The 14,468-nt window shown below is 38.0% G+C and overlaps 1 protein-coding gene across 1 annotated transcript in view; it reads right to left on the reverse strand.

Annotated features, from left to right (window-relative positions):
* Window positions 1–3,822: 3,822 nt before the first annotated feature.
* BICD2 (BICD cargo adaptor 2) overlaps window positions 3,823–14,468 on the reverse strand; it is a 46,166-nt gene continuing 35,520 nt past the window's right edge. Inside the window, exons 7-8 of the mRNA XM_009282573.2 lie at window positions 9,156–9,366; window positions 3,823–5,952 (exon numbers count right to left, since the gene is read on the reverse strand). Coding sequence (XP_009280848.2) covers window positions 5,947–5,952; window positions 9,156–9,366 — 217 coding nt within the window. The 3' untranslated portion in view covers window positions 3,823–5,946. The remainder of the gene's footprint in view (window positions 5,953–9,155; window positions 9,367–14,468) is intronic.

Genomic DNA, 14,468 nt, shown 5'->3' on the forward strand with positions numbered 1-14,468 from the left:
CTCTGGCACGTGAGGCTGTAGTGGCGAGTAACTACCAGTGCTAAACTAACTAGCAGTAGCTGCAGCTAAAACCATGCAGGTGACTTTGCCAGCAGGTTCCTGGGCGTTGGCTGTTCTGGTCATGCTTGAGCTTTCTGCTGTTTGACTCAAGTATTTGTGCTAACCAAAAAAACCTTGCCACCCTAAGCACAAGAAGCGTGCGTATACTGGCGATAGCTGATAGCTAGGAATTCTGTCCCGACGGAGAAAGACAAAACCACAAGGAACATGCTTTTACAAGCTAAATCTTACTTTTGAGAGCTGTTACTAAATAACCACATGACTACCAGCTAAAAAGAATTAATGCTTTCCCCATCCCAATAAGGCACGAGTTCAGGCTATTCTTTAGATCCAGGTAAGATCACATTTTAAAAACCTCCTCCCTGTGCTGTCATGTCAATAGCACGGGCTCAACAGTCTTCTCCCTGACAGAGATGTAGGTCTTCTAAATGGAGAGATATTAATGTTCGGTATCTAAGACTTGATAATTGGCTTAATAAAGGCTCATTGTTCATTTGGCGATAACAGGAAGCTAATGTTCTACTGCTGGATCAAATGCTTTACTCTAACCCTTGATAAAGCCTTGAGCTGCATTAATTTGAATTCCAGGGTAGAAGCCATACAGGAAAATAAGCTAAATAACATTTGAGATTAGTAGAAGCTGCCTGAATGTTTACTCAACATAATTTGAAATAAGGATACAAACTGTCCTAGTCAGGAACAGTCTCATCACCAGAAATTAAGGGGAAAAATGTTTGTGATTATGAAATCGCCAAATCGAGTGGTTCCCTTGGCTTTGAGTTAGCATGCGGCTGAATACTGGGAGATTCTTTTAACCTAAAATTTCTGTGTAAAAAATAGGGAGCAAGGTTCCAAGGAGAAGATAAAGAAGAAACTGTCTTTTTAATGTCAAGCATATACTAAAATGAACAGTAGTTTTTCCTTCTCTCCTTAAATATGGAGATTTGCAATTCCTCAAATATACTACTGTTTGAAAAGTAGAAATAATCAATCAGTTTCAAAAAAGATAAAAATACTGTTATTGAGAATAATGGATTATGCAAGCACTAGCAAGAATTTATTTTTAAAAATTCTGCTCTTTTAGTATGTATGATCTCTTTAAAACTACATATTAAATCATCAGTTTTAAAGTTTCTCCTCCTGTGCCCGTAAGCACATCACAGTATTTTAGCATAGGACAATTCACAGCTCAAATGTCCACCTGCTGACATTTTAAAAAGTAAAATCATAGAGATACTTTAAAAATACAAAGTTGTTCAAAATTTTTGCCACATAAAAAGAATTGGGCAGGTACGTTCTTGGCCTTCGCAGAGTGTCCTTCTAACCCGACATTTGATTCGGTAAAAAGCCATGGTATTTGTGGGTTCTGCCCATAAAGTCATTTTCAGCTTAGTTAACCAACTTTGACTCTTACTGGCTAAGCTGGTGGAAATCTGGGTGTGCAGACTTAGAACTGCCTTCAGCCTAGCTTAAAGTCACTTCATCTGCATGTAGCTAACTCAAGCTTTGCTTATGTGTGTAACCTTAATCAGCAAGTAGATTACATGTATCGTCCTAGGTAAATATCAGCATAGAGTAGGTTTTAAGTAAATTTTAAACTGTCTCTCAGGTTTTCTCCAGCATAATCACAAAAATCAGCTTTCATTACACTGCTCCCACTTGGTATATTGTCTTTACTTCAGAAATAGTCGAGTATCTAGAACCAGATCCAGCCTGTTTGTTTGTTGACTTTTTTTTTTTTTAAAACACAGTTACTGGACCTAAGACACTTTACAACCATTTCACTTGATAATTATCAAATCCGATGACTTAGTTAAGAGCATTATGTCCCAAAGTCACAGGGTCGGATAAGGTAAGGCTGGCTGATGCAGATTCAATGTACGAGATCGGGTCTCAGATTACTTTGGAGATACCATGCTCAGCATACAAGGGAAAAAAGTTCACTCTGCAGCTGTGATAGCTCCTTTGTGTGGAAATTTGCCTTTGCACTGAGAAGCAGCAACCCCCCTCCTTTACTGGGAAAGGACAGCAACGCTCTTCGAAGAAAAGAAAGGAATAGGATGAAGTCATCTTTTGAGCAGTTTGTACATGAGTGTTTTTCCCAGCAACCACTAATGAATGTTTGCTGAAGCTTTTATATACAAACGTTCAATACTCAAAATAATCATGTACTCAAAATAGTCATATTAACTAGCTGCCTTGCTTGTTTTTGAGCTCGCAGAAGCTATCATTACAGTTTTTCATTGTTTTTGCTAAGTCCTTGAGTGGAAAAATACCTTTTCCTGGTCCTGTAGGTCAATCTACATCATCAGCCTTTAAAAACCACAAGAATGTGAATAGGTTTTGAAACTGTAACTTCTGTAAATATTTGTGTAGCTGAATTTTACCATCTTATCCATTGGGATCTCCAAAAAGCACCTATGTCTTGATTTTCTTCGCCTTCATCCTACAAAACTAGGTACATGGGGACTTTCAGGCCTGCTTTTCTTTATCTTCAGGCATCTAAGTACATCTGAAAATCTGCCCTGCTCCTCCCTCTGGAGGAGCTTTTTTCCAAGCCTTACTTGCAAGGAACAAATGATACTGAATCCGTAGCAAGCAGGAGTGTTCTATTAGCTGGCAGATTCCTTTCCCAGAGACTAAATACAGCAACATCTGCAGTCTGGAATGTAGCTGGTGACCCACCCTCTCAACTCAGCATAGGCGACATTCCCTCCAGGCACTGTATTTTTTCTACACAGAAGACAGTCAAAGAAATTGATGTTTTAATTAATAGTCATTCACTAGACAAGCTTTTAAGCTAAAATATTCTCCTTCTCTCATTTTCTTTTTTTCTTACTAAAGCATTTTTGAATCACACTGTTTTACTGTTTCAACAGGTCTGTTCTTGGTTCTTCTGTCATTTGCATGCATATGTATTTATAAAATGTTTCTCCCTTTGATCACCCTGCAGATAAAGCTCCCATTATAGTAAATGGAAAACTATACAATCAAGGCAAGTGTCCTAGCAAATATACTCTGCTAGTTTATTGCACAGAATTCAACAAGTATTTTCAATGCCTAAGTAAAAATTGTCATATTGCTCTCCAGTTATGATACAAATTATGTTGATTAGCTGGTGTAATGCAACTGACTGCCACCAGGTATATAAACGATAAGCAGAATAGTTCTAGGAATCCTACCTGGGGACGTAAGAGTTGTTAAACTAAGAGTATAAAACCATATTTAATATTTCTAGGGGCCAATATCAATTCATCAACCCAGGAATATCCTTGTATTGATGGGGCAAACCTTAGCCTCGCCCTCAGACTTTAAGCATACTCCTTCATGGGTTTTTTGGTGAGCAAGTTTGTTAATTCTACCAGATAAACATCATCTTAACGCATTTTGGAGAGTATATGAGAAATTCAGATGTAAGTTCAGGAAGACTTGTCACCACTGTCACCAAAAACATTAGTCCTACCCTCCCCTCTCCTGTACTGGTACAAGTGTTTGCACGGCTATTCAGTGAAATGGATTAAACTGGTCGGATCAAGGCTAAAACTAATCCAGGAAAATCTCATGAAACAGCACAGAGGATGGTGCTCCTCAAATATGAGCAAAAATAACCAATTCTCTGGTTCTGCGGCAAACTTGGTTTTAAGTTTTCAGTTCCTCTCAGATAAAAATGAATATTTATTCAGCCCCACACTGAAAATAGCTTAGGAAGACCGACTAATTAAAATGGCGCCTTCTTAAAACACAAAAACAACAAGCAGAAAACGCAATTCCTTTTCTCTTTTATTGATACTGCCAATGTGACTACCTTTACGCAGGCAGATTGCTTTCCTACATTAAGCACTCTTTTATTAATTTGGAAGAAACGTTTTGGCCTCTATGCCTCCTAAGGTTATCCAATTAACACACAGTTAAACTTTTAAGAAGTTTCCACATTTTCTCTTTAACACTTTTTTTTTTCAGATCTGTGTAAAGGTTACTTGGCAAGAATACATGCATATGACGTTAAATGGAGACCAATCCACCACTAAAAGGTAATGCACATAAAACATAATACAGTACTTCGACATCATTTCAAATAAATACCCACATACAAATGTAGTAATTTTAAATGCAACAATATTTCTTATTAATCAATACTGTAACAGAAGATGGAAATATAAGTCCCCACATCTAGGAATAATAATGCTTTTTTCCAGCAAACAGAAATCTTTTCCCCACTGTCAATATTATTTCAATTTGTACTTTTTTTGAGGAGTGGGAAGGCTCCCCCCCAACAAGTACCAATTTAATCATTCATGTGAGCCTCAACAAACAGTAGAGAGTACAGCTTGTTGATGCACTTCTCCGTTTCTGTTTCCTGAAATTACACTGATTAGATACAACATGCAAGAGAAGATATCAATGTTTTGTTGTTCACATTTGCAAACAATACTATGGTTAACTGCAACCACCACCATACAAAGCTCACGTAACATGAATATTCCTGATACGTCCTCTGTACTGTTACCACAAATGTGTTAATACATCTTGCTCATTTGTTCAACATGAGTCCATTTGGTTCCCAAAGTGTATTCGGGTTTGTTTAGGTTTGTTTTTTTTTTTTTTTTCCCTCTATACCCCTGAATTTGCAAGGATTTGCATGATGAAATATCATTGACTAACAGAATTTTTTACAATTCCTTGAGTATATAATCTCTATAGTAAGACTACTCATTAAAAATGTGCGAAAGGGGAGTTCACTTTGCACTTATTGCTCCATGTCTTTACTAAATTCCAAAACAGCCATTCCATTTCTCCTAAGTTACAGGACTTAGTCTAAGCTATTCTAAGAGTCTCCCTTAAAATGATTAAAGGCACTACTGGCAATAATTAATGACAGAAAGGCGCTGATATATAACACCCTATCATTGACAACTTTAGAATTTTTCTTTCTAAATGTACCATAATTTGGCACAATAAAATGAAAAAGTAACAAAACAATTCCAATTTGGAATTTAACTGGTATAGTTGTATAAAATTCTGTTAATCGATAATACTTCAACTTCCTAAAACCCAGGAATTCTGGAATTTATAGGTAATACTACTTATTTAATATTTTTCAAGTGCCTATTACTGTTTTAACCAGAGCAAAGTCAAGTTTTCTTCTTGTTACATTGAACTATTACTAAGAATAATAATACAATATGAAAAAAACCCCAGAATTTGAATACCCTGGATTACTTTTCTTAATGAACATGGCAGTTAAAAAAAAAAATCAGTAATTTAAACATATAAAGCTTAACATTTTATAATAATAAAAAAGCTGCTGAAGCACAGCACACAGTTTAGCAGAGCTCCTGGTTTTTGTTGAAACTCTTTTCTAACCACAAACTAGAGCCCCCCCCAAATCTCTGCCACATGCTGATGTAGAATTCAAAAATCAGAAGCCCAAACTGGAGAGAGACTATGAGCACAAACCACTGCATTTATATAAACTCTTCTACATAAGTAGTTAAAGAAGCTAAAGGAAAAATATCAAAATACCAAAAGTGCACAGGTTTAACAATCACATAAAAAATGAGCATCTGCAATGAAATAAGAAATTTCCCCATCCGAACATTTCTAGTAGATCATAAACTAATATGGTGATCATTACATTTGAAGTAGGTTTCTTCAGCACTTGTAAGTTTTCTTACTGCAGCAGCACTTAAAGGTAAAGCTTGTTTGTTTTATAGCTTCGGACATGAAAGGAAAGTTTCAGGTAGTATATAGGAAAAGGTGTTTTCAAAAGTTAGGATCAGGTCAGTGGTTTCCATTCTTTGTGCAATGGGCTACCACTTTTAACCATAATGAAAGAGGCTAAGAAATGCTGTTGCACTGTTGGAAAGGCCTTCTCCAGGGACTACTCTACAGCTGAAAAATGGAAAAATAAAATAGCATTAGAAGAAGAAGAAAAAAAAATAATCAGTGTTTATTTCTCAATTAAAGAACTGAAAACTTAAAACAATGTGCTGCAAAAGCAGGTTAGTTGGTTGAGGGTGTCTGTTAGCTTACTGGGGTAGAAGCAGCCATTTTAGCTCGCAGATGCTTTCCAAGCTGACGAAACAATGCTTTATGGGTTCAGCCTGGAAGCAATAGCTTTGCAGAAAGAAGGCGTCTTACAAGTACTGAATAAAGCTTTGCTGTTCAAGCACAAGTTAACAGCAATGAATGTGCAAGAAACATTTTCAGTGAAGCTCTAGGTTCTCCAGAAACATGCAGGTCAGTATATCATGCAGGCCAATGCAGAGAATATCATTCAGAAGAGCCTGCTTGCAGAGGTAGGTGACGGCTTAAGAAATTTTCCATGCTTTATCCCAACCCATTGAAAGTGATATGAAAGACTTACAGCAAATGTATGTTTCAAGAAATTGTTAATCAAGAATTACAAGACTCAATCTGAAATATTGTCCAAAAATACAAACAGCAGGATCAAGTCACCTTACCACCATTCCTCATTTCTTTCTATAACAGGTGCTAGAAGAAGTTAAACCGTAACCTTGACAAGCTCAAATAGCAGTCAGGTTTCTTGGCTTTTTTGTTTTTTTTAAAGATCCACAGAAATGAATGAAGATGGAAATGACTACTAAGACTATTGGCTAATAGCAAAATTGTTCATACTTGGAATTGAAAGTGTGAGCCAAGACTGATAGTAATAGTCACTGTCTGGTAACATTGAAATCTTTCTATAAAGTTCCAGTTAATTTGAAACCTAACAATGCATTCAATTAGTTTTTCAAATTTACCTTTTTGCCATTAGTATTTTGCAAAAATACTGCCACTAGAGACATGGAAGCAGTGAAAACTGTATTAAAGCTCCCTACCATAGTGGAAGCAAAATTCTAACTGTTTCTATTGGAGCAAAGAAAGTTAGCACTCAAATGCCTGCTTTTACAAAGTATTTTTAAATTACACTTAATGCAGGAATGAGAATAAAGGCCTTTTGGAAGATTGTGCAGCAAAGAAGAGAAAAGCAGGATTGAAAATTGTTAAAAGATGTCTCGCTTCTAAAATATCAAACCTGCTATTTAGCAATATTAAAGCTCAATTTCAGGAGAATTCAGTGTGTTCTAAAAAAAAAGTAATAACAGACGCACAGGGCCTAGTTTCTAAAGCCAGAATTCCTATTTGTTTAGACTTCTCAAGCAGTGATCTTTGAGCAACATGTTAGACTTAAATCACTTGGGGTTTTTTCTTCCTCTCAATATTGGTAAATGCAATTCTGGCCTTAGACTGTGGCATTCTGACGTTTCCCAGCTTTGTAGCAAAGTTTCTACAATTCCATTTGTCGAAAGTCTCATTGTATGAATTTAGAAGTCTTCCCCCACCACCCCCCAAATATCTGGGAAGTCAAAATCCCATGTGGTTTCCCCTCACTGGGAAAACAAGCTGTGCTCCTTATTACCTTGTATTAGTACTGTGATATCTCCTGACTACTTATAGGCAGAGCGGCAATGCACAGGAAGCAAGCTGCTGACCATCTATAAGAAATGGTAGTGAGATGAGGCAGTACCACACCAGGAATATTAGAATGGCTTTATAAAACATCACTATCAAGCAGACAACTGTGCAGTCTCGCATTGCTTTTAGTAATACGATAGGCATACAAAATTGTTTGAAAGAGTACAAAATGAACAGGGCTTTACATTAAAATAAAGTTTGAGGTTAGGCACTTTGAAACTCTGGTTTAAAGAAAAAAGTGTGCCTTGTTGTGCTCCACAAATTTTCCACAATTTTAGAAGCAACATTTTCAATCTTTTTCTCTTATGTAGGCACCAATTAGGAAGTACACTTTTACATTATCAAACGTATTGTAATTAAGTGGCTAAAAAGGCCCCTTAAAAGTTCAATAGCAGACAAAGGTTTATTTGTTTTTAAAGATTAGTATGTATGCTAAGCTACTTCATAAATAATTATTAGCAGGATGATCTGGTTCAATTTCCTGTGCCTATAATGTAGAGCCCTGTGAAACATGTGCTTGCATAAAGAATGCAATATCTTTTGTGTATTTAAAAAAAAAAAAGATCAGAGCTCTGAAATACTATCCTATTTAGATTAATACTGAAAGCTGTTTTGTGACTGACAATACTAGACCATAGTCACATTAATTCTACACATACATGTTGTGTGGCTACAGTAACATATAGAACAGATTCTTTCCAAAGTGTTATGCTTGCAAGGAGCAACATGAAACCACAAAGATCCTTTCAGGACATGACACTTTTCCACAGCATAACTTCTTAAAGTGGAACTGTCTACCAGGTAGGATCCCGATTATTAAAATTTTAAGTTTTATATCAGATGGGGTAAATATTGCATATTTTTAATATAAATGTGCAAGTTTCTTCTGGTTAACCCTCTGAAGAGAGGGAAGCAGAGTGTAAATAATGTACCCTACCAAGTTTTTTTCTAGCTTTTATAGCCTATAAAAGCTTTAGGACTTTGGTCAGTGGTGATACGACAGCAAGTTCTTAGTATCTGCCACAATAGGCAAATTAATTTTGGTTCCAGTTTCAAAATGCTCTGCATTTCCAAGACATACCTCTCATTTTAACATTTGCTTTTCACCACTTCTTAAGCCACAATAACAAGGAAGGTTTTCTGTTTGTTTCTGCCTGTGAAAGCATTTATTGAAGTATGCTGCAACCCTGGAGAAAGGATCACATTTGTGCTATACAAACTACAATTAGTAGCACCAGATATACTATATCAGGTGTACTCGTTTAACACTTACCATAAACAGCAAAACCCATACATGTTAATTGTGGAAAAAGCTAATTCCTTTCCACTATTAACTTGTTAATAGCATCCCCATACTTATGAATTAGTTACAGTTAAGACCACCATAATACAATTTGTATTACCTGGTTCAACAACATACTAGTACAAGTCAACTCACTGCGACATTAGATAGTGGGGATTTACGCTGACAGTTACAGCATAAAATAAGATGCATAATATGATTTTTCTACACACCTGTCCTAGTCACAATAGATTTTATATTTCTCACTACAAAAAACCTGGTTGTTAAGGACAGATCCTTCAGACCTGTCTCCACAGGACCGAATATGACTTACAGTAGGGTTACTGCTCTTGGCTTTGGAAGCAGATTTTGTGCGCACCCTTTTGGACTGCTCATGGTCTAGCTCCAAATGTTCCAGGCGCTGGGTCAGTGCCAGTTTCTGCTGGATAGCCATCCGAAGCAAGGAGTTCAGAGTCTTCTTCTCATCCTCAGCTGCTGCAAGCTGCCGCTGCATTTCATCCAGCTGTGTGACATATTCGTCACATCTGCAATGAAATATATCAATCTTTAGCAATCCTGTTTCTATCTATAAAACATGAATCCCTTGTGTCTGGCCGATATTAGCAGAGTGATAGCTCTGCAGTTGCTTGCATACACGCTCTTTTAAATAGGAACTTCAACCAAACCTGTAGAAAATCACAATTACTTTTCACTGGGGTTCTTACAATCCCACACTCAGCACTTACGTTCACGCCTTTCAAAATGTAGTATAATTAATAGCATCCTTAGATAATGAAAGTATGGAGTCTGATATCAAAGTACTCATGTCTAAAGATTAGTAAGATGTCCTTCCGTAGTGAGTAGACACAATGCAGTCAAATTACTTTTGTCTCTACTTACAGAGACCACAACGGTTCTAAGCTTTAGGCTGGAAAGGTAGTCTGAGGGGAACAGTAGGAGTGCTGTAAAATGACCGTTACCAAAATGGCTATTCATACCATTTGATGAGCACCTGAACTTCATAGTTTGTCACTTTACACATGGAGTCCACATAACAAATTTCCAGTGGTGACTGAACAGCATTGTTAAAAGTAAGCATCTTTCATAATTCCACTTTAACCTACTCAGATACCTGATGTAAAAATTCTATAAATAGTGTTTTATTACTGTTTTCTCTATAGCAAGTGGCCTTTATATAATTGTTTTCACCACCAAAATTAGTTTTAAAACAATTAAACAAAGGAACTGAGTGTTACTGGGAACCCTGGGGGGGAAGCTGTACGAATGTCTGCAAGCTGTTTCATCTACAGTCATTTTCACCGAGCTTGGAAGCTACTTAACTTGCACAGTGCATCTTGAACAATTTAAAAAATTAACATCTTTACATGTAGAGGCATATTTACTGCACATGGAAGACCAATTATGCGTATGGGTAGAAAAATAAATATTCATAGGTACCAGCTGGAATTTACAATGGCCACATCTGTAAAATACAGCTTCTTCATAAAAGCAAAAATATCAGCAGAGAAGTTCCTTTTAACATCGAAATGGAAAAGCCCCTGACTTTAAGGGACATTTATCATCATTAAGTAATGTAAAGCAGACTGGAAAAAACCCCACCACAGAACAAAACGGCATTCACATGCAGATTCATCAGCTGTGCTTATACTATCAAGTCCTGAATTCTGCTCTCCCTCTGACTTCAAATAGCAGGATTATGCCTATATTCCTAATTATATTTGCTTGGGAAGAGAAAAAGGGAAAGGAAAAAATAGAATTTTATTTTTGAAAACATACGGAGATTAAACAATAACCCAGAAATATTCATACAAAACCTGCATGAACTACAACTGCGATGTAGCTTAGCATACCAGAAGGTTTTGAGTTTAGGGCCACTATGTGAGCGGGAACCTGTCCACATCTTGAGTTCATCACAGTCTCTCTCATATGCTGGAGCACAGTGGAAACCCAGTGTGTGAGGGATTTCTCTTTTTAAAAAACAAAACCCGGAACCTTAAACTTGCTGGGAGCCCGGCACCTGCCCTTTTCTCTTCATAACTAGGTGGACCTCCCAAGGCAAAACCAATCCACACACCTCAGTGAGGGAAGACAGACCAAGGGCCAGATCTTGCCCAATTTACCATTAGCGCTAGAGAGGAACACAGACCGATATGGCCCTAGGAAGTCTGAAAAGACAAAAATAAATCTTGCGGGCATAACAGTCCTCTCCTGTTACGGAAGGTGGCACCCGCTCCAAAATGGGGGCATGGCTACAGAAACGAATAGCTCACAGCATCACTGCTAACCCTGTGCCGTTGCTCTAGATTGTCACAGATGTAGTTTCTTCACTTGGGGGTGGGAGTAAGGCACAGACTAAAGATTACTGGGGGGCCTGAGGGCTGTGGGGTTTCCCTCCAGTTTTCAAACACGCAACATTTGAGGTGAAAAGCACAAGTCTGGTTATACCAGGAGTTACCTTTCTGCTTTCTTTTCTACCCATGCCTCAAACCTGATCCCTTCAAAGCTCCACTACTGCAAACCAGGGGAACGTCCAGAAAGTGTTACCAATTCCTTGAGGAATGTAATGCGATTGCTTCAGCAAAAGATGATCTGGCACTGGAGTGACCTGTCCCCATTACCCTTGTTTCATTCTCAGTGTTACCCTGCCAAGAGGTTTGGGCAAGGTGAAATTATGGGGAGGTTCCCCCCCCCCCTTTCCCAGCTCCTTTCTTGTGAAACAAAATGTATCCACTGTTTTTGTACAGAACAGGAAGTTAATTTAGCCCCAAAATTTTCAGTCCTGTGAAGCTGTGTCAAGATCGCTGCAGTCTGTCTACTCATTTGACTTCCACCGGAGAAGTGCTCATCAAAGCCAGCCAAGGCAAGAGTGGCAGATTTCTTCCCACCCCGTCTCCCCACCCCATTTAGAAACAAAAGAGATGATGAAAAGAAAACAAAACCATTGCAGTAAAGCAGAGTAGGGACTTCCCACACGGTCTTGCTAATGTCCCTTAATCCTCTTCTCTAAACATTTCTGGTATTACTCAAATGCCTCTTGATCAAACACAGTCAGTTGTGCCAAACCTGATAGCCGACTGGTAACACAGACAAATGCTTGTCAGAGTCTAGGAGGCAGTAAAGTCGTTTGCACGTGAGCCAAGCTGTAATTAAAGCCATGATTTTGCCTCCAAAAGGATATTGTAGCAAGTCATTATCTCATCAAGCTTTCTGCAGGCACAAAGGTTTAAAACATCAAATGACTGTCCTTAGAAATTACAAGGCATTCACTATTTCAAATATCTAAATTGGCTTTTTTCCCCACAGAACTCTATGCAGGGAGTTCTTCCTTCCTTTCCAACAAAAAGGAAGCGTTCTCAGCAGCATACATGCAGCTGCAGTTTTTACTGTACCCGAATAACTGTTCTCTCAGATATAGGAGAGGACTGGGGAGAGGCAGGAGTGTTAGCTACTATGACTACACACAGTCATGCACCCTGAACCTGTTTTCCTGATCTTTAAGTCAAATGAAATGATACAGCCTCAAAACCAAACCTTCTCCTGGTGCAAGCACGGCTGTCCAGGGTCAGAGGAACACTACACTATGCAAAATACAGCAATTGTTCACTTGAACAGAACAGGTGAGGGTTGAAAAGTTTCCTAGAAGTGGATGTAGACGTTGCGTGCACGGGTAGACTGGGATCTGCCCTACTTACTTTCTTCCTTCCTGCTGTTCACTGGCTCCCAATTTAATTTTCTCAAAAAAAAGTTAGCCTCCCTAAGCATATAAGATGACACAGCCTCTAGCACTACTTCAGCTTAATGCAAAACTAGTAGTAGTAGCTATGGCAGCATATTTTTGTGGTATGTGTATCTATCTTTTCACAGCTTTGCAGATATAACAATAAGAGATCCTTCCCTTCTACAATTACATTTGCCATGTGCCGAGCTACTTCCCAGCTGTATATTCAGTGCAAAAGTCATTACAAGGTCAGAACAGAAAAGGTCTTTGTTTTAAAAACACCTTTGAAAGAAAATAATTGAGCTTTCATGCTTTAAAGAAGAATATGAAATTAGCATAAGCCTGTTGTACACTTACACATTCACAGTTTTAAGTGGATAGTGAACAGAAGGCTTTGATGTTGCCTGTTTTCTTATGACTGGTAATTAACAACAACAAAAAAAAGGAGCTTAAGGAAACATCAACTAGATTTTTAAAAACACCACCAGCTAAAACAAACAACTACACAGAGGAAATAAATATCCTGAATGTTAAATATAATGATGAGAAATAAAAACTAAATCCTCTAAAACACCATCTGAAGCAAAATTATTGAAAAAAATGTAACAATGGGTTGCCTCATTTTCAAAAGCTGCACACCACTACTTCCCACAAATGCCAGTTGTGCCTTATTTCTACATGCCATTTTATTTAAGCTTTAGCACGTACTATATTTAATAACATTTATAGCTAAATTCACTACAGAATCAAGATCTGTTCTGGAAAAAAGTGATGTAACCAAATGCACCTGGGTGTAATTATACTTTTCCCCCTCCTCTGCAGTCAATATGAGGACCATATGACAACTTCCAAGAAAGCAAGACAGATGTGACTGAAGGAGGCCTTTTGAGAGAAGCATCAACTGCATCAACTACTTTAACTTGTACCTCAAGAGATTAAATTGTATATGACAACTTCCAAGAAAGCAAGACAGATGTGACTGAAGGAGGCCTTTTGAGAGAAGCATCAACTGCATCAACTACTTTAACTTGTACCTCAAGAGATTAAATTGTCAACCTACAGAAGAAATTAAAACATGGAGGATTAAAATCACAATTTTTTGGCTTTATTAAAAGCTGGGAAACATATTAGCAGAGAAGCAGTTAAAATGACATGTAAATGAGCATTGGCTGTGTTCGGCTCTAAGGGATATTAGCCACCTGCTATTTCAAACTGAATCTTTATATTAGATATTAATATTAAAGACTGAATTTTAACACCTTCCCCCCACCTCCCCCTTACCCCAACCCCTGGTGAAAACCAGCTTATCTGCAGAGAAAGTGACAATTTTGTATTACCAAAGGAGGAACATAGGGAAGAAGATTATGGCAGTAATAAAGCTACTGAATCTCCTTTCACAAGGTGGCCTTCCACTCTGCGTTGCGTGGCAAATGCAGATGAACCCCACGATGTACTGCAGAGCCGTGCTCCCCAGCACTAAGGGTAAGATTTAGAGCCAGTCTATACATGATTTGGATTTTGAAGTGGAAGAACACAGAAGGTTGTTACTAGGGATTGACAGCAGAAAACAGGCATGCCTTCAGAAACTAGATCGTAACTATTACCTCACCCAATCTGCCTGAGCTGGTCTCCTCTGAAGGAACCCACACTGGATAGTTTTGCATATCCATAAAGCCAAATACATTTGTTTTTTAAAAAGTTGTTGAAGCAGAAGTATTAAAAAGCTTAACCCCACGTAAGCACGCTCCAGGTGGGCTAGTGCACGTGGAAAACTCACCTAAGTGCAGCTGCACCAGAACTCATACAGACCTGACTGCAGGACCAAGGCTCTCTGCTAGGTCAGCATCTTCTAGACATTTTTAGGAAGTATACTAAGTCTGTCTCTTGCCTTGGTTTGCACAGCTGGAA

Source organism: Aptenodytes forsteri, unplaced genomic scaffold (assembly GCF_000699145.1).
Source record: "Aptenodytes forsteri isolate BGI_AS27 unplaced genomic scaffold, ASM69914v1 Scaffold438, whole genome shotgun sequence".
Taxonomy (NCBI): Eukaryota; Metazoa; Chordata; class Aves; order Sphenisciformes; family Spheniscidae; genus Aptenodytes; species Aptenodytes forsteri.